Below are 23,652 nucleotides of genomic sequence, written 5' to 3' on the forward strand. Positions count from 1 at the left end.
GCTGTTCCAGTAGCAGTCAACCAAAAGTCTAGTGTGAGTAACTAAGTTATGGGTTGGGTGAGGGATTATTTTTTTCCCCCTAATAAAGTAGCTATTTAGCACTTTCAACTCCGGAAAACGTTTCCTACTGAAATATAAATGGGACATGGATTGCGCCAAGAGCATTTGAAAGCTCTTTTATTATTAAATAAAGAGCTTGGCTTTTGGCTAAGGCACTAAAATAGGTTTTAAAAGATTTGGATGCTTTCACTTTTCATTATTCCAATTTCCTATGCAGGGTAAAGCTCCCCAGCCGTTAGCCCGTGCGGAATTTCCGCGGGCTCCCGAGCGATGCGCAGCGTTGCGCGGGCCGCGGTGCGGGCACGCCTGCGGTGCCATTCATGACCGAGCACGGCCTCATCCCACCCGGGTGCTGGGCGCCGACGGCCAAACGGGGACAGAGAACGGAGATCTACCTGCCCGCCCGCGCGTTCCCCCGCAGAAGCGCCGGTGAAGGCGGGCGCCGTGCGCTCGGGGGCGGTTGCTCGGTGTGACCCCCGCGCGGCGCGAGCGGCGGCTGCCCGCGGGTGGGCGCTCCGAGGGCGGCAGGGCGGCGGGGCCGCCCGTCCCTTCCCGCGCGGGCCGCGGGGGGGAGCTGCGCGCCTGGCGCGCCCCCGCCGCCCCAGGAATGGTTTGGGCTTTCCGGCGCCGCTCGCCCCCTCCGCTCCGGTGCCCGCTTGGACTCTCCCGCTTCAGGCGGCTCCAGTCCCCGAGGGAGCGCGGCGGGGGCGGTGCGCCGGAGGTCACGTGACTCCCCGCGGCGGCGCTGGGGCCGGGGCCGGGGCCGGGACCCAGACCCAGACCCAGACCCAGGCCGGGGCCGAGGCCGAGGCCGAGGCCGAGCCGGGAGCCGGGCCGGCAGCGCCATGTCGCTGCGGGAGCGGAGCCCGGGCGGCGCCGCTGAGGCCGGGGAGGACGCGACGGCGGCGCTGGCGGAACCAGATGGCCCGGACCGGTGCCTGTCGCTGCTGCCCTGGGACCGTTTCTCGGCCTGGCTGCACTGCGTGTGCGTGGTGGGCTTCGACCTGGAGCTGGGCCAAGCCGTGGAGGTGCGTGAGGCGGCGGCCGCCGGGCTCGGTGGGCTGGCAGGCACCGCTCCCCCCCGGGGCGGGCGGCTCGGCGGCGGGGCCCCGCCGGAATCGGGTACTTCCTCTGGTGCCGGCGTTGCACGGCGGCGGGGGGAAGCCGGGCGGCGTGCGGGGGGAAGCGCGGTTGTGCAAAACCCCGAAAGGCGGCGGGGGGGGGGCGGGGGGGACGCGGCAGCTGTCACGGAGCCTCAGGTGAGTCCGGTTGTGCTCAGCAACTGCTTTCCATTATGCTGGTGCCAGGATCTGTGTTAAATACCTCGTCGGTTTCTTTATACACGAATAGCATCCCTTTCCGTGACATCTTGACGTTAAGATTTTAAAAGAGCGTAATAATAACGTGAATGCAAGTGGTCTTCCTCGTTAGTGTTCTCGGGATCGCTGGGGTTATGCAAATGCATTCTCTGAGTGTTGGAAGCAGCATGCGGTGGCCGCCGGGTGCGGGTGCCACAGACGGGCTGCAGGTGGTGGCTCCCGGCTGCTCCCGCACCGGGTGCAACGGGCAGGCGGCGGTGACACTGCCCGCGGAGCTGCGCTGGGACTGCTCGGGCTGGGAGAGAAAGTGGAAAACAGAATTTTCATTTGGATCGGTTTCACATCCTGTTCCACCCTCTTCCCCATGCGGCTGTGCAGCAACGGGTGTGCAGGGAGAAAAACCTTGTCTTTTTCGCTTTCTCTTTTTCTTCTTCTTTTTTTTTTTTTTTTAATTAAAGTGGTGCTGGCATGAATGTATGCCACACTGGCCTAAAAATTCAGCCAAGCTAGTTATTACAATATTTAAAATACAGCATTGATACGCATTGTTGGCTGCAAGCGAAATGCAAATAAAAACCCAGCATACTGTGCTCATTATCCAAGTTCTGTTCGCTTGGCGCTATGTGGTATTGTTAGCAACAAAGACAAGTGTTTGTTTATAACCTGTGGGTTAAGGAGATAATGTGCTCAGTGGCTGAGGAAAGCACGGAGTAGCCACTGTCCTGTCTGCAAACAACTCTGTTAACAGTGGCGTTACTCTTAGTTGAATGCATGCATAAAATGAATGTCCACATAAGATGTCCACATAACTAAGGCCTGTTATGTTGCTGCAGTAAGAATAATTTCAGTTTATGTTGCTGTAGTAAGAATAATCTTAGTTTCAGCTGGCGTTGTGGGAAGATACACTGTCTAGTGAGGGAAGGGAGCATGGATTCAAGCCTGGTCTGTACTCCAGTCATCTGAGTAGATCACTTCAGCATCATTCAACTGCTGAGTTATGTTGGAGTGTATTGCTTAGCATAAGATAGCATAGCAAAATGTTAAGAAATTAAAAAAAGGTGCTGATAGGTTTAGTAAATGCAGTATGCAGGTATTCCATTCATATGTCTGCTTCTGGATGTAGTTATAGTATGTTGTATGGCTGGACATCTTTGAACAGAAGACCGAGGGAAAAAGATACTAACTGGAAGACTGTATGGCCTGGGGATAGAAAGTCTGCTTAAGTCGGAGACCAGCTGGTGGATATATTTGTTGTTTTCTATAGAGCAGGAAATACGTTTACTTATATTTTGGTGAACAAAATTACATTAGATAACTGGATGTTAACGTTATGGCAATACAAGGACTCGAGACCAAGTTAGTGTTCTTGCATTGAACTTCTGTTCCTGGATAAGCTTGCATCTGTGGAAGCCCTGAAACCTTCTTTGAAGCATAATCTTTGAATTTATGTTGAATTTCCTTTGGCTTACAAGCTAGCCACCTATTTCTGTAGTTTTGCGGGTTTTTTTGAGGAACAACTTAGCTGAAATTTAAGTCTCAGTTTTGTTCTCTTTCCTGTATGTTCTTTTCTCACTTACTTGCATAATCACTGATTTTATACGTGCATTGGTGGTGGTTTTTTTTTTAATGATGGTGCTTCCATATCTTATGTTGTGTCGCAGCGTTCTTGATTTCTGTGTTGTAAAAACTTAATAAATAAATTTACTACTTTTCTGTCAGTACAGAAGCCATGGCTTTTTGTGTGTATTCCTTGAGCTTTCACAGTTCCCAGCTCTCATTTGGGTCCAGTGTTTATCCTTCAAGAGTTGCTAGTGATATAAAGGATGTTTTGTGATTGAATTTTGATGACTGCCACCTAACTATGCATTGCAACAGATTTCAAACAATAACGTGTTGTTAGGTTTCTACGCTGCATTTCATATGTGCAAGTTAAATTGAAAGGATGTACTCTTGCTCTCTTTTGAGACCTGTTGCACCAAAAATACCAAGTACTCTGAATTTTTTAATGCATCTCTGTGGTCTCCAACTGGCATCCAGTATACCTTGTAAAGATGGGTGATCAATTTAGCTTAAAAACATATGAAAAATAAGAACAGAAACATAGTATTAGTAGCTTACCGTTGAAAATAGCCTAAGGCTAGGCAGGTATTTGAGGGCTGTGTCATAAAAGTATTTAATAAAAGCTTACTGTTTATACCGTTTATTTTCAAATAAAATAATACTTTTTTTCTGTAGGTAATATATCCTCCACATTCAAAACTCACCGATAAAGAGGTGAGTCATGGTTGCTGTGTAAGTGTGTGATTTCTTTTTAAGTTAGTAATTTCAGGATATATAACGGCTCTCTCTTCTTTTTCCCACCCTTCAGAAAACCAATATTTGCTATTTGTCTTTTCCAGATTCTAATTCAGGTAAGTGCTTCCTTCACTTCTTCACTCTAGTCGTCTGTTGTTGGAGTAAGCTGTGTTAAAAAAGATAGAATTTGGCAGTATATATTCATGGTTTTAGATTGAATACTTATATGAACATCTTGATTAATACTACAATACAGAAAATTTGCAAATAAGGTTAAATATGAAACTGTAATTGCCTGTATTACAGTAAGGTCTGAGAATTCTTTTTTATTTTATGCAAGTGAAGTATCAGGAATGTGCAAGACCTTCCAGATGACACACATGCAGATGTTTCAGAATACTTTGCAAGTAAAGAATGAACATCTTAATCTCGCTTTTAAACAAAATAACAACATTGATGTTGTAGAAACGAGTGAGGCACAGAATTTGAATAAAGCAAATGGAAGGGATATGGAGGAACCCTCTCCTCATAACGGAATAAATGTCTCTTTTTCTAAATTCATAACAGTGAAACTGACTTCTAAATTCAAAAGCATTTAGAAAGAAAACTTGTGAAGGGAAAACCTAGGTTATCTTACATCTTCTCTATTCTTGATGCTTCTGTCGCTTTGGGTGGTCCTGCTTGCTAAATTATTTTTTAATCTAAACCTCTACTGTTCTGCTGCCAAAGAGGAACTGGAGGCATGTGGCTGATGACTTGGACTACTTGCAACAAGATAGGCAGAAGTACAGACGCTTCCTTTCTCATTTATTTCTTTACAAAGTCAAAACCTGTAGTAACAGATTTGTCCCTATAACTGCTCTTACTCTGTGCTTTTGGTTGCTCTGCAGCATAACCACCCTGATATGAGGTGATGCAGACGTGTGCTTTTAATATGTGTATGAGCTCTCTTACATAGTTTTACAAAATATCTTGGCTAATTCTTCCCCTATGTCTTAATGTCATTAAAATGAAGATATTTTCCCTGTTCTGGATTTCCTGTATGTAAACAGAGGAAGAGATTCTTTCTGTTATTGAAAGAGAAGATGGGTCAACTGTATCTTCCTATTACTCTCATTAACGGTTATAAATCTGTCCAATCTTCAAAAGGTGTATTGAAGGTAAAATATAACGCATTAGGAACAAAAGCTGATTTTTATTTATTTATTTTTTCAAATAAGAGTGCTAGTAAAATTGATTTTAGGAGAATAGGTATATGGTAGGGACGGTTTACTTTCAGCAGGAAAAAATCCCACGTTTTTGCCATTTATAATGTGCCTATTAAAAACCTGTAGATTCTTGATCATTCATGGTAGGTTGAAGTTTCAAATTATGCAGAGGGATTCCCTACATAAAACTTGTGTTGTAGAAATTAGCTGGGAGTGTATGCTGTCAGTTACAATTATTTTTTCATCAGAGGCTAGAACATAAAATAAAAGCTTTGTGTAATACAGCAGTGAAGGAAGTTACTAGTTTGCAGCTAAATTTGAAGTCAGTCTTTTTCGTAGGTTTTCATGGCTCAAAAGATAAATTCAACTTTTTTTTTCTTCTACGACTACAAATAGATATCATTCTAGGATTTGTAGTGGCTATGAATTTAGGGGGGGAAATGGATTTAATCAGTTACTAGATCACAACACTTTCTGTGTTTTTTAAGCTGAATTTCCTAGTGCAGTTGTCTTTAGAATAATGCTTTTGCATTTTCTGCATGGATAGCTGAAGAAAGAATAGACATTTACCAATCTTTTCAAATTCCACATACCGGAAGAGCTTGTTAAATAATAAGTCATCATATTATGAAAGATACTTCAACATATTAATAATTAAGGGTTATTTAGTTTTAGGTCTCCTGTGTATAGCTTTTTATAACTGCTTTTTTCTTTTGGCTTTGGATGAAGCAAACTAGCTATGAAAGCTTGGAGCACCAATTTAGTGCTGTGTCACTGGCAGGTGCGGTGCTTTTTCTTGTTAAGCTTGGATCCATATTGTTAAGCACTTGCTTTAGTTACTTGTTTGAATCGAATGGTTATCTCATCATAATTACTTCTACTTCTGGTTTTGTTTTGGTGCATTGTGGGTTTCCTGCTGCAACTTCAAGGGTTTCTAAGACTCAACCTGAATGTTCTGAACATGCCAGTATTAATCCACGCTGCCAGTTGCACAGCCAGTGAATTTGGCTCCAGGTTTAGGGTGTCTGTGGCTGCTGCAGCAGCGTGTATCTGACTAAAAGAGAAGAAGATGAAATTGAGCTTTTAAATCTGGAGAATGGAGCTCTGCCTTACTGTTTAGTCAGTCAGCACTGGCTGATGTAAGACAGGGCAGCTGTGAAGAATTCAGATGTTCAGTAGTGACTTAATGATTTTTTTTTTTCTTGGAGGTCTTTGCAAATTAATGTCTGAAAGCTGTAAGAGCAAAACACTAATGAAGAAATTAGATTCAATATGGAGAAGCAAGTGTCCTTTGCTAGCTGGAAACTTACTACTTCAACAGTGGCTATAAGTTTAATAATAAATTATTTTTTATACTTACTGACATAAACGTTTACAATGGTGACGTTAGTTTGTTTACTACAGATTGGCAGTGCTCAGGAGGTTGTCTTCATTGTGTTCATGTTAATAGCAGTGCATTCCAAAGGGACTTTTTTTTTCTTTTTTTTGCAGGTTTGCTAGAGTGAGTAATGTATCTGCATGATGTTAAGATTCTAGCAGTCCCTCTTCTTGCTGTTTCCCTGAGCAGTACATTCTGTTTAGCTTGCATAGTTTCTACTTGAACTAAAGTTTTTTTTGAGCTCTTTTAATAGCAGACAACATTTGTAATGGTGAGAACACAGCCATGAGTGTATCTGTGATAGAAGTTCTGATATTGCAGTTCTCCTGTTCCACCTGGAGTAAGTTTCTTTGATATCTGCTAAGAACTTAGGCCAAGTTTATTTTCAGACTGCAAATAGTCGCTATACTTAGTTACATTTTTCTTTCAGAAATTGATAGAAATGAGGGGAAACTTCACTCATTGGGAGTATTACTGGGAAGTAGTGCTTGGTGTCACTCAGTTTTCCACAGCTACTTGTGTGACTTTCAAAAACAGTAAGTCTTAGGCCCGCAAGTGGAGTTACAAGAGATCAGCATAATATACTCTTACGGAGTGACTTACGTATGAGCTGTTTGGTGCCAGAAAAAGGCTAAGCGTGGTTATTCTACAGAGAAATGACATGTGGTTAAGATGATCAGAACTGTACAGACAGACCAATAAAATGTGTAATAACAGTAGGAGGACAGCCATTAGTAGATCCATTTAAGGACGTGAGTCTAATACACTCACTGTGAGGCAGAGTGACTTTTTTCTTGCTGAAGGTGGGATATTTATTGTTGCTAAAGATGTCAGATTTTTCAGTTACAAAAACATAAATACATAAATGGTCACAATAGTAGGGCACAAGAGCAGTGTAAAATAAACGAATCAAAGTTTTTATACCTCTTTGACTGTAAACAAGGCTCAAACTCCGAATACTGTCTGTCTCTTTGTTGTTTATCTCTTCCCCATACATAGGTTGTCTTGGGGACACACAATTTTGTTTTAGATTTCGACGGTCTCCTGGAAGGAAAGTCTCACTGTGTTGTTTTTTGGACCAATTGGATAGAGATCTACCAGTTTACTTAAAGGTTGGAAATAAGAAAAAATGAAGTTAATTTCTTTCGGGTAATGTTAATTTATGGGTCTTCACGCTTAAATGTAATGCTTGAAAAACAAAATCTCTGAACTGGATATCCTGAAAGACAAAGCTCAGCAAATGTGAGTTCCATTAACTATTCTTTAAGTTTTATTACTATGGATTTTGGACTGCAAGGAATTAAGTTGAGGACCAGGCCTGTTTTGTTACTGACTAGAGACTTGTAGATCAAATTGTAAAAACCATTACCTTTTTTGAAATCTGAAGTGCTTTATAACTTAAAAAAAAAAAAAAAAAAAAGTTGAGATGTCTCTCTGTTTCCACCCTTCATTTTTTGGAGATGTCACGGTTATCTAAAAGAAGTAATGACCAAAAAGTTGTTCTCATTGTGTCCTTGTGGTATATTGAGGCCTTTAACTATGTTAGTGGGAGTCTGATTCTCAAACTCAATTTAGATCTGCTTATATGGCAAATACTTGAATTCCTCTTTGTAAGAAGGATGAAGGTGATGTTTTATCTTTGAAATGTGAGAGCATGCTTCCGCAAATCTCTTATAAAACTAATACATTGAAAGACTAGGTTTTTTTATCTTTTCAAGTCAGGCTTTTAAGGTTTTTAACTGCTAAAATCTGTTAAATGCTGTTTTGCAAAATTATGAGTGTTGATTTATTCCTCGGGAAATTAATTCTATTTTTGCTTTCATGGTGTGTCAGGAGAATATGATTATAAAAATAGTAAAGCCAGAAAGCACAGCTGTTTCCATTTCTCTTTGAAGTACTTACTTTGTTTGTTGGCATTTTTTTAAAAATAATCCTTCTAGTTTATTGTATCTAATCAACTTTGGAGCTTGCAGGGAAATAAGCTTTTAAAAAGCATATCAAATGCTTCAGAACGAAGGACAGTATCAGGCTGTTGTATTGAGTTATTTCATTTCTTTCACAGAAGGATTCAGCATATTACTATGGCTATGTATATTTCCGACAAGTTCGAGACAAATCGTTAAAAAGAGGCTATTTCCAGAAGGTAATTTCAGTTCTTTTAGGAAAATATTAATTCAGAAATAAATTATTTTTCAGTGACCTCGCAGCAGGAAGAGTATCTTGCTCTCTTAACTAAATTAATTTTTGATTTATAGTAAATTGGTCTAATTTTATATCAGTTACGCTATGTTCCAGCTTCACTGTCTGAACAGAATTTTTTTTGTGTGTTTAAAAACAAATAGTTGGGAACTTCGGGGAATTGTTTGGTTGCAGTTGCCTGTAGTCAAATGTGTGGTTAACTTGCATGTGTGGAAAAAAAATCACACTTGACATTCTCTGCAGATAACCAATAGAACTGCAGTAGAACTGAGAGCAAGGGTGAAAAACTTATATTTTGTTTTGTTATTCTCTGTTCCAGTCACTGGTCCTCATCAGCAAGCTACCTTATGTCCATCTCTTTCGCACCATGCTTAAGCAAATAGCACCAGAGTATTTTGAAAAAAGTGAAGCTTTCCTGGAAGCAGGTAGCGATACAATTATGTACTCTTACAATATTGCATATTTCTTTTGGAGAAATAACAAACGACACTGTCACATTCTAGTTTGTCTTTCTGTCTTCTTGCAGGGTAGAGGGTTGAAACTTTAGCAGACTGGCTGAATTTTTAGATTATTGAACAGAGATAATTTAATTTTGGGATCCTCCATGGGAGAGTTGAAGCTTGCCCCTAAGAAACAGATCTAGGGTTTTGTTGTGTGTTTCAGGATCAGTTCAGCACAAGTAGCTGATGGCAGTGCTTAGTTTGCACTCTTCACAAGTTGAGTCCTTTGGGGCATTCTGGCAACTTTTGTTAAGCAACCGTACAAATGTCCTCTTGCATGGGTTTTTTTTTTGCATTATTTCTTTTTTGTTTGTTTAGTTGGTTTTTGACCAGAGGGAAAAAGCAACAGGGCAGCGCTGATAACGGGTGCCTCAGCATTACCTATAGAACTTCAAGAGCCAGAGGGCCAAAAGGGAAAATTATTTGCTCTTTGCCTAGCAGTGCTGTGTTCTTTGTACTGTCTGCCCTATGCAACATTCATGTCTTTGTGCTTTCACTGAACAGCAGTTTGTGGAAACCATTCTTGATGAAGGAATTGTACTTTTTAATCACCCATAGATAAACAGGTTTTTTTTGACAGATTGTATTATGAACAAAATAAACTCATTAGAAACTGCTAGAATTAGTGATGATATTCATAATTGTTTACAACAAAATGCTGACAAACTTTCTAGGCGAGCTAGAAAGCTAGCTTTTTCCTTAACTACTTGTGTTTATCTGTTCTACAGTAGCTAATGTACATAACTGTGTGTGTCTTTTTCAAAGTTTCTTAATATATATCTTCATGATTGCTCATATAACATTTCTCCAACTAATTGGAAGTCTAGTTGCTACATAAAAGGGAAGGCAAGAGGATACTGTTCTCTTGAAATTAAAAACTTCATGGTTTTAACAAAATAATACATTAAGAATGTCAAAAAGGCTGTAAAACTTAAGAGTTTGTGATCAACAGATAAGTAGAACTGTTGTGGGTTGTCAGCACTGATTTAAAATTGCAGTGTGCACAAAGGTGGCTACAGTATCGTGGGTTACAGCATATATAAACTAGTTATAAATTATACTTTTTCTTTAAGTTTGTAGCGATGTTGATCGTTGGCCAGCACCAATTCCAGGGAAAATACTGCATTTGCCTATAATGGGTATTATAATGAAGGTAAATACTCCTGCACTTATTTTTCTCTGAGGGTGTTTTCCCCTCCTTTTACTGTACAGGTACTCACTGTATTCTGCCTTGTTTTCAGAGTAAAGTTCTGGGAGCTCTTGATTAGATTCCTTGATTGGGGGGAGGAGGGGAAGATCTTTTATGGTGCATAGGTTAACATGTAATTTCTGTAGATACTAAAAAGTGATGTTTCAATACAACTACCAATTGCAGTGTCCATTATCCTTCTGGACTATGCATTCTAGGAGACTTTAATGCTAATTATATTTGTCAAATCAAGCATTAAGTAACACTTCAAAATACTGAGAATTAAGTTCCAGTCAAGCAAATTATTAATTATATTGATGACAATCGTTCTTGTTCCTGAAGTTTTAACAAGTAAAAATCTTTTTTGGCCTGCACACCAGAAATTAATTTCTTGGTCTGTTGATAATTTTCAATGAAAGTGAAATAAGTCTGAAAATTGCTATTAAAGACATTGTATATAGTGCATGGGGAAGAACTGTAGAAGTTAAAAGTTGTTAAGAACTGGGCTTCTGGGAGCCATAGCATCTTCATATGAAATGCAAATAAATGGATTTGATGGATCCAGAGGTTACAATCGGAAGTACATTCTTAGCAGGTACTCTCAGGTTTATGGCTAGACGCGTGTACATCACCAGGGAGTGGAAAGAGAAGTTTCTGAAGCTGTTCTGAAAGCACAGATTTAATAAAGCAGTGTTCTGGATGCTGGGTGGTAATGATATGAGTGTCAGGTATGTCTTGTTTGGGTATTGCCTGCATTTATCTCATCAGTAATTCTTATCCATGACAGTTGGAATTGTGTTCCTAAACTGAGTAAAACCATAATTGCCATCCTCGGTGATACTGTCCCTGTTTTTTAACACTGCTGGAGCAGTCAGATTTAATTCTTACATATAAATTACATCCACTTGTGCACACCAGCTTCCAGTACGATAAAATTTATAGTACTCAGACTTACAGATGCAGACTGAGGTCAGTGAAATGTATTTAAGTTGTTCAGCCTATTTGGATTCTGCCTTATACCCACCAGGATGTCTTGATATTTTAGGAGAGGATTTTTTCTAAAAAGTAATTCTGTACCACCTTAAAACCCCATAACCTTATTTCAGATCATTCTCTCCAACATTTTTACTGAAATTGTTGTGATAGTTGTGACTGATGTTACCAATAGTCTTCTTTAACTGAAATACAATTTCATACCCTAATATTCAGTTTGCACTGTAGTACCATGTAGTATTTATTGATTCCTGTAGCAACAATCTGTAGTCTTCAGCTATGTATTAATTGTTATGTGGGTGTTCTCTAAAGTAAGTATCATATGGTAGTATATCCTCTTTAAATGTTACATCTTGTCTAAGTCAGCGTTTTAGGCCTCTGCTGAATTAGATACAAGGAAAAAAAATAATCTTTCTTTTTCTTTCAAAGTTGCGGATTCCAACATACCGTGACAAGCCTGGAACAACACAAATAGTACAGAATATGCACCAGGTAGAGATTAGATCCTTCTGTTGTATGTATCTCCAAGAGAAAGCTAAATATCTGCCTTCATTCTTTTACTTTAAACTTGTTCATAAAAGACTGATAGCAAATCCTTATATACTTTGATAATAATGAAATCCACAGTCTTTGATGCTTTGAGGAGAGGAGTCTAGAGTTGGATTCTTCATAGGAAAGGTATTCTAACCCAGTTACCCCAAGTGCTTCAGAAAAGGGATATCCTGCCTGGAAGAGGATAGTTGGCTGAAAAATTTACTGAACTTGAGCATGCTTTTAATGGGTGAAACTATACTAAACTAGGGCTTTTTGAGGATGAAAACCAAATTTTAAATATTTAGCCACAGAAGATGGATATAAAAACAATCTCTGTGCCTTCATGTGCTCTATGACTGTTTAAAATAGCTTTGATATTTTACATCTTTTCTGGACTGAAAGTTACATGTCTGTAAGTGGTATGTGTGTGTGTTGGGGGAAATCTTGCTTTTAGCACACAAAATGGGTACTTGTGGAGATAACGTAGCATGTACTGCAGTAGTACAGTAGTGGTGAATAATCAGGGTATATACCATCTACTGTCTGTAAGCATTTAAGGGAGACTTTCATTTAATACCTAGGTATTCTGATGACTAAAAAACAAGCATTGCGATGTCTTTTAGGCAGATGCTCAGATCTCCATGGCTTTACCAACTGTTCATGAAGTAGATCTTTTCAGGTACGAGTTTGGTCTGATTTATTCCTAATTGTGAATTCCCACAAGTCAAAGATTTATGACATTTCCATAACACATATCTCATAGCTTGCAAGCCAACATTTATCAGTATTATTTTTAATATTCTTTTTCTGTAAAGCTTGCTAAAAAAAATTTCAGACAACATGCAGGCTGAAACTGCAATAAATAAGCGAGTCTGTTAAATGTTCCATTTCACAAGAGAAGTTTTTATTATTCAAATGACTTAAATACTGCTGCAAACTTCCTTTTTATCCAGTTCTTAATAAAATACTATTTCTGGTTATGTTAAGTGTTTTAAAATAACACAATCTGTTTTTAGGTGTTTCTGTCCAGTGTTCTTTCACATTCAGATGCTTTGGGAACTGGTATTGCTAGGAGAACCGCTTGTTGTGATGGCGCCATCACCATCAGAATCTTCGGAAACAGTGTTGGCACTTGTTAGGTAAATGTAGTAGAGCTTCCTAAGTAATGACTGAGTCATTGTAGCTGCACTCAGCTGCAATCTTCATTTGATTTGAACGTAACAAAGCATGACAAATTTTAGATTTGCTTGTGTGTCTCGTGAAATTTTGCACTGTATACATACAACAAGCTTTTCCTCTTTCTACCTTGCAGTTGTATTTCACCATTGAAGTACTGCAGTGATTTCAGGCCATACTTTACCATACATGACAGCGAATTCAAAGAATACACAACTCGCACACAAGCCCCGTAAGTAAATCAAACTTCTTGTGAAGGTGTTGCTCAAAGCCACTTGTAAATATAAATTTGTTTTAAGATACTGCTTAACTATTCTAAATTTCTGTCATTAGAGAATTACATTTAGACTCCTTACGTAAATAAGATTTATCTTAGAGTGCAGTAATTAGCTGTTTAAGCTTTCGCCCCAGTTAGATAGGATAAAGAAGTTATCAAACAATGTCACAGTTAAACGACATTTGAGCTTCGTAGGATACTTGTGTACAGAATAAGTAAAATGCAAATATGAAAGCAAGAAAAGTTTCACTTTTCCATAAGCGTTTGTCTATGCAGCAACAGCTCTGTAGTAGCACCTTGGAAAATTGTTCTGTACTTGTTTTTATTTTTAAGCAATTGGTAAACAAGGTGACTTCTAGAATTCAACATCCATACAGCTGCTTTGTAAAGTTAACCCAGTCAGTGTCCTAGTTGAGGCAGTAATTTAAAAAGTAAATATCTCTTCACTGAATTTGTTAGAAAAATGTTGTAAATAATTCTGAAATTAAGATCCTTTTTTTAAGAGCATCAGTCTACAAAATCAATTCTCTTTGAAACTGCTTTAATGACACATTTTCCCCTTTTTTTTTTTTTTTTAATCCTGCTCTGATTTTTGAGAGCATATACCTCCAATATTTCTCACTATATGTTATCTAAATGCAACTTGATTTGGGAATGGAGTGCATGTGCTAGATTCACTGATCTTTTCATAATTTTTTTTTTACTAATGTATTAACAAGCAGTGTTGTTGTGTTGGGTTTTTTCTTTATTTCGTTGCTTTTTGTACTGTATTTTTCCTCTCAACAAAGGTGTTGCCAGAGGCACAGCAGTGGAAGAACATACAAACTTAGGCACTATGTTTCAGATTGTTTTCCATGGGAATGGTTGTGCAGTATGTAATTTAGTTTCTAAAAATAATTGCAAGAAGAATTTGGTTAAACTTTAGTAACCCATGTTTAAAAAAAAATCCATCTGCTGCTCTGTAGCAGAGCAGAAAGGTTGTCCAGTACATATGTTAGTATTTGAAACAGAGCTAGAATTGCACAAGCTTTCTTACAGAAAACAAAAAAAGAATTGAAAGATTGGAAATGGGCTTTTAAAGCAGTGGCTCTGAGAAGGGGAAGAATCCAGATGATGCAGATTCTGCCTGTTTTATTAGTGAGAGAGGAGCAAGGTTTTTCATCTTGATGTTTTGATTTATTGTGCCTTTTCAGAAATTACTTCAGTGGTTTAAAATCAGTATTGGTTCTGGTAAATATAATAGATTAATGCTCCTAAAAGTTACCAAGTAGTTTACCAAATCTTGCTATTATATCATCAGTAGCAATGAAACAAGAGTCCTCGTGATTTGCTACCGGTTTACCTTGACCTGGAGAATTATTTGTATGCGTGTAAATGAAAGCCTCACTTGACTTTAACGCTCGAGTTAGTAAAAGAATGTCAATTTGTGTATGTTGGTCCAAACCAATTCTGTGTGAAACTTGCTATTTGGTTCCTACAAAGGAGGCACGAGAAGATTTAAGATGGGTTAGACCTGATCCATTCCTAGAGAGAAGGAGAATGCCTGTTGGTTTGAATTCTTCTGAGCCTTAGTTTGTTATGTTGATTCTTATGATGTGACTATGAAAAGAAGATAAGATAAAACATCGTAAGTTTATTTTTTCAGAGTACAAGGAAGGAATCTGTTGGGACATTATGGATGCTGTTCTTCATTTTGGAAGAAAGATTGTAAATCGTGTATGATAACACTGAAACATTTGCAAATCCCAATAAATTTAAGTCAGTAATGCAAATTCGTTTAACAGGATTATTGAAACAACAAAAAATAATGAAACTAATTCAAAGGAGTAGGGAAAAATACTTAATATCTGGAATAAAATGTTTTCAGACAAACATACTTGAACAGCAGGTAGGACTCGAAGTGATTTTTCTGGGGAAAGTTGAGTTGGTGACAAGTGAGAAAAGACTTCTAAGAAACTTGATACAGTTTGGTGCTGCTCATTCTAAAATGGAATGGAGAGAAGAAAATTGTTATTTTCATGGCCTAGACATTTTACTAAGGTACAGAGCTGTGTGATCAGATTTTTCTCCTATCTGTGAATGGCTAATGAATTTTGAGAGAGAGAGAGATCTGTATAATTATAATTAGCGAGTGGAGGGAGGAATGAAAGTCGGAAAAGTTTGTAGGTTAACACAGAAATTGATGCCCAGTTGCCATCATGGTATAGCCAGAAGAACTGAACAAAAATCTAAAGAAAGATCACTTCTTGTTTTTCTCCCCACCTCGCCTTGAGAAACAGGGAAGTTAAGGGCGATGTACAGAAAGTGTTTTAAATATCCCAAATTTGAACAGTCTGAAGAAGTCACGATAACCTGTTTTCAATATGGCAGTTCAGCGAGACTTGCAGTAACGCTTTCTCCTTAACTAACATTTGGCTATAAAATGGATGGCAGCCATCGTATCAGTGCTGTAAATCCCAGATTCTGCAGGCCTATGGTACAGCAGCAGCCTTGTGCTCTTGATGCCTCTTGTTCTCTGGGTGCCCCTATGCATCTTCAAAGCCACATTCGAAGTACAGAGTAGACAGAAAAATCTGACAGGTTGTGAGCTTGGGCACAGTGCTGTTAATGTGCTTGTACTTCATCATTTGGTAACTGCTTTTTAACAGAGAATGCTAAAGTGTCGGAAAGGAAGTTGTGTGTCTTTTTTTTTTTTTTTTTTTTTTCCCCCCCTTAATCATGTCAGCTGAGCTGTAGCTTTGCTGAGAAGTCTCAGACAAACAGCAGTCACGTTGACATGCACATTCAAGCACTGAGATTTTGTTATAATCAAACCTTGAGAAGTGGTAATTTGTCTTTCAAACATGGGTCAAATTCCTATTCATTAAATATCAGATAATACCCTGTTCTCATCATTGCAGTTGGGCAGAATTTAGCCAAGAGCCTAAGCAGATGTCACTTCTGTTCTCCACTATTGTTTAGACTTTAAGATATGCTTGTTTTGCTAGTTTCTAAAACTTAAAAACTTTAATAAACATACTACTGTGTTCTCACGTGCAACTTAAAACGTAACTCTTAAATACAAAAGGAAAATAATTTCACGTTAAGAATTAAAGTTAACCTTTTGATTTCGTTGAGACGGAAGCTCTTACTGTCATATTCTAAACATTGTCATTATTTTTCTAGACCATCTGTCATTTTAGGGGTGACAAATCCTTTTTTTGCTAAAACACTTCAGCACTGGCCTCACATTATCCGAATTGGAGATCTTAAACTTCCAGGTAAAGTAGAAATACCTTCTACACTCCTGTGCAACAAGACTTAACTGTGGCTTATTTATTTACAAACGTTTTATTTAGTTCAATTAATTTAGTTGAATACTAATCAAGTCCTCATGGATGTCAATCTGTCAAGTGAAGTTAGTCTCCCGTGTACTGTATGTCATGTACTGCCAAATCTCATCTATTAAATGTAAAAGGTGGTAATACTCATTATTAATGATGTTTTACTTTTCACACATTCCTGGTTTTGTCTGTCTCCCAATAAGGTATTAAAATGAGAAATTATTACTGATGTTAATTTTAGGATGCATGTAACAAACCAGTTACAGTGAGTGCACAGAAGGTAAGAGCCATATGAAAGCTAAGTTTGAATGTTGCAATAACATAAAAAGTTGTTTGTGACAGTATTTTGAGAATATATTTATAATCTGGTGATATTCTGGTAATTATTAATTGTTCAAGCTGGCTGATTTCTTTACATGATTGAGTAGAATTTTAATGTAATCTTTAGATAACATGTCAATTGGTAGCCTGTAATAAAATACTGCAGTACTCTTTAATTCCTGAATGTAGCAGTTTGCTGTGACAGGTTCGCTGTTTTGTTCTGGCAGTGGGAATGCATAAATACCCAGTTAGGATAATAAACCATGAAATCCGTTTTTGTAGAATATGTTAGAGTCAGTTTCTGAATACACCAGATTAATTAAAGATTTCATGCTGTGCTCAATATCATTAGGCAAAGTTTTGCTTTACTTTAAAATATTATGCCTGTCCATCTTCAGAATACCTGTGGGGCTTTAGGGGTTGTGGGGGGGACTTAGCTAGCTGCTGTGTAGTGAAGGTTTGGAAAACAGATTCTTAATTAAACTATTAAACCTCTACAAAGCCATATACACAGGTTGCCTTCGAATTTGATACACAGTCTCAAGTATGAAATTCTGAAGTTTTGGTGCAGGTATGTGAAATGCTTAGTCAGGAAGTTCTAGTGATGTATCTGTCTGACCTGCCTTTAAAAAATTAAATTTTATTCCTTTAGGGATAAGGAGAGGGCTTGTGACTATTTTTTTTGTTGTTGTTGGGTGGTGTGGTTTTTTTCTCCTTTTCTCCTCACTCTTCAGTTTCAATAGCAATTATATACTGTTGCATTTTCTGAAGTTGAGCGTCCAAGTACATCTAGGCGAAAGGTTCTGATGAGGCTGCAGGACTGTTGTTAACAGGGTTTAGGGTCTTCTGGATGGAGGAGGCTATATTTGAAAAAGAAAACCAAAAACCTTAGTTTGGCCTATGAAAAAGGGACTTAAATTTTCTTTTAGAACACTTAAATCCATGGCTACTGTTTTAATTTCTTGTGTACAATTTATTTCAGCACAGGTACCAAAGATTTGTTCCTGAAAGCATTTACCCTAAGGGGAACAAAGGAAGAGGAAATGAAATTTGAAATTAATGAAACAGTCATTTACTGCTATATAGTCAGTATTTTTCTTTGGCTACTTTGATTCAGAAGGTTGTACCTCTGGTTTTTTGGTTTGGTTTTTGGATTTTTTTTGCTTTAAACAGGGGACCCTTATATGAATTGAAAAGCCTGTGTGTTGTTACTCATATATCCAGAAACATTCAGTAAACATATACCTGGATGTTGCCAGTGTGTCTTAATGCTTCTTACAGTATTAGATAGTCTTCTAAATGAAAGTATCCATTTCTAAAAATCAGTGCAATGTATAGCACATCAGCTGTAGTACCTAGTAATAAAGATGGATATTTCAAGTAGGGTGGCTTTAAATGTTTTGGCAGGTGAAGTTCCAAAGCAGGTGAAAGTGAAAAAACTGAAGAACCTTAAAACTTTGGACTCCAAACCTGGTAATAAGTTGCTTCAGAATTAAATTACCAGTATTTTAATTTTAAAAAGCATACTCTATTTTTCCTTTGGCTAAGTGCTGCTTTTTTTTCTTTAGGTGTTTATACCTCTTACAAGCCATACTTGAACAAAGATGAAGAAATTGTTAAACAATTACAAAAGGTAATACTGCAAGTCTTTTCTTAATGGAAACTCTTTTATATATTGTCATGCAGTGTTTTAATTGAAGGCAGAGCTCTGTGTGCATAACTGAAATGAAACTAGATTCTGATTACTTTGCCCCAATTCATAACTGGATAGATAGATGTACAGCTTCATTGCAGAAGAAAGGCTGCTGCCTTCTTAGCAGTTTGGGTAACAACACGAACAGTAGAACTCAAGAAGTTAGCTTAATCATGTAGAGAATTGAAGTGACTTATCCGTGCATCTCTTTTGGGGTCTACCTTTTGCCATCTCCATCTAGTCTGTTTGTTCTAGAAATCTCACGCTTGAGGTAAGAATCAGAGATTCTAAACTTCAACTGATTTGCACAAGTTTTTTATAGAAACTTTCCTTTAATTTCTATACATGAAAATAAAAAATCAGCAATTGAAGGCATGAATATCTGTGCAGAAGGACTTGACATATTCGTTTTCCTGTCGTGGTTCAGGGTACGGGGTGCTGTGTGTAGGCTTGTGGACAATGACTACAGAAAAACTGGAATAAATACTCTTTAAAAAACCCCACAACTACTGACATATTTTGAGGTAACAGACTGATTCTTTATTTTTTTTTTAAGGGTGTACAACAGAAGCGTCCCACAGAAGCACAGAGTGTGATTCTTCGGCGGTATTTTTTGGAATTGACGGAAAGTTTCATTATTCCATTAGTGAGTTCTCAGACTAACGGGTTTTTTACATATATAAATATGCAGTAGCTTGTTTGGTGTTAGTCTGACTAAGTCCAGTATGTAGCAGTGTACCCCTGGGGTCAGCACTGGATCCACTACTGTTCAACATCTTTGTTAGTGATCTAGGTGATGGGGCAGTGTGTACCCTCAGCAAGTTTGCTGATGGGACAAAACTGGGAGGAGTGGCTGATACACCACAGGGTCTTGCTGCTGTTCAGAGGGACCTCAGCAGGCTGGGGAAATGGATCGACAGGGACCTTATGCAGCTCAGCAAAGAGGAGTGCAAAGTCGGGGGGGGGGGGGGGGAGTGCAGCTGTGCAGAAGAGGATCTGGGAGTCCTAACGGACATGAAGTTGAACATCAGCCAGCGATGTGCCCTTGAAGCAAAGGCACCCAGTGGTATCCTGGGCTGCATTAGGAGGGGTGTTGCCAGCAGGCTGAGGCAGGTGATTTTTTTCCCTCTACTCAGTGCTGGTGAGGCCATACCTGGAGTATCATGTCTAGTTCTGGGCTCCCCAGTACCAGAGCGAGATGGAGGTACTGGAGGGAGTCCAGTCAAGGGCTACTGAAATGACTGAGGAACTGGGACATCTTTCATGTGAGGAAAGGCTGAGAGAACTGGAGCTGTTTAGCCTAGGGAAGAGAAGGTGTGGGGGTGCGGCAGGGGAGGAGTCTCACCAATGTAAATAAATGTATGTAAATCTGAAGGGAGGATATAAATAAGATGGATACAGGCTCAGTTCAGTGACAGGACAAGAGGCAGTGGGCAAAAACTGAAACACAAGGAGGGTCTGTCAGCCATCAGGAAATGCTTTTTTACTACTGAGCAGTGAAGCAGGTTAGGTTGCCCAGAGAGGTCGTGGAGTCTCTGTCCTTGGAGATGTAAAAAAAACCTGTCTAGGCATAGTCCTGGGCAGCCTGCAGGGAAGCTTGTGCAGCGGGGAAAGAGGGAAATAGCACCAGATGAGCCTTCCGACCTCAACTGGTTTAGGATCCTGTGAATAATACCCGAGCTACAGAAATTTACCCTTAGGCTATGTCTTGAGTTTTCTAAAATACTGTAGTCTTACAGTTCTTTAATTACCATACTTAGCATAAAAATGAAGGCCGTAGCTTAATCTCAGAAATGGAACATTTATATACCTAGACAGAAGATTCAGATCTTAAAAAGGAATGCCTCTTTGTGTACATTGCTAGACAGCATTTTCAGATGTTTGCTTGCAACACACTGTGTAGCATTTATGCAAAGTAAAACTCTCTGTGTGTGTATTTTAACATGAAGCAAGATGGACATTTCTTTAATCCTTCCTCAATACTTGGAACATCTGTCTACTGTTGAAATTATTTTTTTCCCATGTAAGAGTATTTCCCTTGATGTTAAGAAATGTCAGTATTGGAAAGGTAGAGCTGGAAAGTACTTTGTAATGAGAAGAGCTCTGTAAGTGTATATACTCTTGTAGCAAATTGCTGTTTGCTATGATAACTGAGGGGATGCTACAAGGTAATCTTTCTGTTAATACGTGAAAGATCAGCCAATTCAACTGGTAAATCAGACTGGCTTAATTTTTTCCCTTGGATATTTACTCTGTGCTTTTCCATGCAAATCATTAAAGTTAAGAGAATTTTTTCCCTTTTCCAGTCATATTTGTGCACTCACTGCTGTTAGGCTTGGTGTGAGAAACTATTTCTAGTACATCTCAGTTCCTTTCAGCTGCCTTGTCCAGACAGCATTTCGTTACTCATCTTCTAGGCAATTAATTTACTTCATTAATACTTTGCAGATGTACTTACCTTTGCAACTCCATTTTTACCAATGTTCTATCCGACTTCCAAAGAACAATGTCTGTTTCCAAAGGTAGACAGAGTTTTGTTTTGGTTTTCTTTTTTTATTCATTGATTTTGAAGTTGTTTTGCCATTGCATTCCCTGCAGTGGACAAATTTCAGCAGTCAGTCCTCCTTGGGCAGGTCCTTTTTCATCTCAAGGCAGCTATTTGCTCAGATTATTGCAGTATTTTCAGGATTTCAAATCTTGCAGCTACATCAAGCATAAACAAAAGTCACAAGAGACTTTTGAGAAAAAGGTAATGTCTCTACTTAGATTCAGAGCATCTAGAACTGGCAAAACTATTATGAAACTCAGCTTTATCTCAGTCTCGTTTCCTGTCAGGAAATCTTAATGGCCAACATGATGTTGCAGGGACTACAGAATTTGCTTTCTCTTACCTGGTCTCAGTTTTCCTCAATATTACTGCTGCTTCAGAAAAAAAATATGGGCAAATGAAATTTAGTATGGATGGCTATTTCAAACAAATAAATACCTTTGGGAGGAAATTGCATATACAGAGCTCTTCACTAGGTCATAAAATCAAAGATGAATGTAGGTTACCTAGGACATCTGATCCAACTCCACTGCTCAGAGCAAGGCTAATTTGAATATATAGCTCAATATCAAACCTTGCTATACAAGCATAGGCATAAACTGCTGTACAAATTCAACACACTTGCGTCCCCTGATTCTAGAGGAGGTTTTGATCGTGATCCTCATGCTTTGCCTTCCTCGGAGGCAGTAAATACAGCTTCTAGATCACCGATGACTGCAGTAATCATCCACAGTACTGCTCTTTCACCAAGACTTGGGTTTTAGAGTATAAGACATTTTCGTGATGACCATTTCTCGGTCGTGCTCTACTTGGCTGTAAACCCGATACAGTTTTACACCTGGGAGGAACATCCCAAAACAACATTGAAAGCTTTCAGAGTTTTGTGGTTTCCATTTTTCTTTTTTTGTGTATTTGGGTTTTTGTTTGTATCAGCCTCAGTAAAAAAGCCTCCAGTTTTTTATTCTGAATGTAGCAGAGGTGAGTTCAGCAATCTGAAGGTTCATAAGGAGACTAATGGAATCTAGTTCCTTCAACTGTAACTTCTGTTCAGGATTTTTCCTTCTAATTTTGCTGGTTTTGTCTATTAGTGATAAGCTGGTTTGGTTTTCCTCAGAGTCACATGAGAATGGTTTCTAGACAGTGAATCTGAAAATTTTTTGTTTTCTATACGCTGTTCCTGTAAAACAATGGTTGTCACAAGAGTTTGCTTTATCAGGTGATAACTTCTTCTGGGTTTGGGTGTGATAAAACAGATTGAGGAAACTGCAAATTCAGGTGACTCTAGAAGATGCTATTACACTTTACAAAGGAAAGACTATCACTGAATGTCGAGATAAATCTACTCTGTATTAGGGTGTCACATGGAGAATGTTTTTTCAGTGGATCAGAATATTTTATTGTATAGCATCGTGCTACTCTGGAAATGGCAGATATCTGGTGTTTGCTCTCTAAACATGGTACTTCATCTGTTCAAATCTCTAAGCCTATTTTGTCTCATTTCTAGCCAGTCAGCAAAGTTGTTTGGAATGCTTAATGTTCACTGATTTTTTTTTTTTTTTTTTTTTTTTGCTTCTGAACAGAGATGTTAATTTGTAAAATAGGAATTTGTGTCCGATGCAATAGTAAAAATTTACCTGTCCTGTAAATTGGAATCGTGATGTAGTGATTGCAGACTCCTGACATACTTTTATGCTGACAAATGAATATTGTGTTTAGGTTGCTGAATCCATGCAGATTTATAGGCTTTGACTTGCACTGAAATGGAAATTTGTCATTTGTTTTCTAATTTGTGCATTAGGGTAATAATTATGTTGTAATAGGTGCATACTCTCACCTAGCATTTGGAGGTGTGAAGTCTGTGTAATGGTGGACTTCAACCCAAAAACTTCTGCACAAAGTGAAGTCGTTTCTGGGGAGGTAGTTGGGACATTAAAATTGGGATATATAAAACTGGGCAGTGATACCTCAGGCATTAGATGTTTACATATCCTCTGTCCTGTTCTGAGCTCTGAACAACTTTTTGTGCTTGACCTGAACTTCTCATCATTTCAGAATGTGCATGATCAGCTCCAATTTCTGTCTGCAGGAACTGGAACATTCCCACAGAGTTGTTTGCCCTTGGGTGTTAATGATTAGAGGAGTTTCTCCTTAAAATTTGCCTTGCTCTCCTCTTATTTCGAGACGAGATGGACATGTAGGGTGAATCCAAAACCTTTCCCTGGCATTCCCCTCCATCTTGCTCAGACTTTCACTCTGAGCAAGAGGTGAGAAACTTACTATGTTTTCTGTCATAAATCTTAAGTTTACAGGGTGAGATCACCCTTTACATTCCCTGCAACAAGGAAACTATAAGGGGGTGTGTCTTTTGTTTCTTCAAAAGATGGAACTACACTTTTCATAATAATATTGAATTTCATAATATTATAGAAGCTGATTACGTGTGCAGATTAAAATGCATGGCCATTTGAATACACTTTCAAAATGAATGTATAGCAGTTTGTATCGATGTGCTTGTGAGAGCTGGCAGGGCAGAGCTGCCTCCTGTCATCGGGCCTTCAGCTTCAGCAGTGGCCTTGCTGAGAAACCGCTCCTCCGCTTGTATGCTAGATGGTCCGTTGGGGCACTAGCCATGCCTTTGC

General features: G+C 38.8%; 1 protein-coding gene across 2 annotated transcripts in view; it reads left to right on the plus strand.

The window, feature by feature from the left end:
• The first annotated feature begins 827 nt into the window (after positions 1-827).
• Positions 828-23,652, plus strand: part of DENND6A (DENN domain containing 6A) — a 28,195-nt gene continuing 5,370 nt past the window's right edge. Inside the window, exons 1-15 of one of the 2 annotated variants that reach the window (XM_040589495.1) lie at positions 828-1,088; positions 3,615-3,653; positions 3,748-3,790; positions 7,260-7,372; positions 8,323-8,403; positions 8,779-8,884; positions 10,033-10,112; positions 11,571-11,633; positions 12,299-12,354; positions 12,692-12,814; positions 12,988-13,083; positions 16,294-16,388; positions 18,180-18,245; positions 18,341-18,405; positions 19,022-19,111. In XM_040589495.1, coding sequence (XP_040445429.1) covers positions 906-1,088; positions 3,615-3,653; positions 3,748-3,790; positions 7,260-7,372; positions 8,323-8,403; positions 8,779-8,884; positions 10,033-10,112; positions 11,571-11,633; positions 12,299-12,354; positions 12,692-12,814; positions 12,988-13,083; positions 16,294-16,388; positions 18,180-18,245; positions 18,341-18,405; positions 19,022-19,111 — 1,299 coding nt within the window. In that variant the 5' untranslated portion in view covers positions 828-905. Of the gene's footprint in view, positions 1,089-3,614; positions 3,654-3,747; positions 3,791-4,852; positions 6,601-7,259; positions 7,373-8,322; positions 8,404-8,778; positions 8,885-10,032; positions 10,113-11,570; positions 11,634-12,298; positions 12,355-12,691; positions 12,815-12,987; positions 13,084-16,293; positions 16,389-18,179; positions 18,246-18,340; positions 18,406-19,021; positions 19,112-23,652 lie in introns of those variants that run through there. The other variant, XM_040589496.1, reaches the window with a different exon arrangement.

The sequence above is a fragment of the Falco naumanni genome, chromosome 4 (assembly GCF_017639655.2).
Source record: "Falco naumanni isolate bFalNau1 chromosome 4, bFalNau1.pat, whole genome shotgun sequence".
In the NCBI taxonomy this organism is placed as follows: domain Eukaryota; kingdom Metazoa; phylum Chordata; class Aves; order Falconiformes; family Falconidae; genus Falco; species Falco naumanni.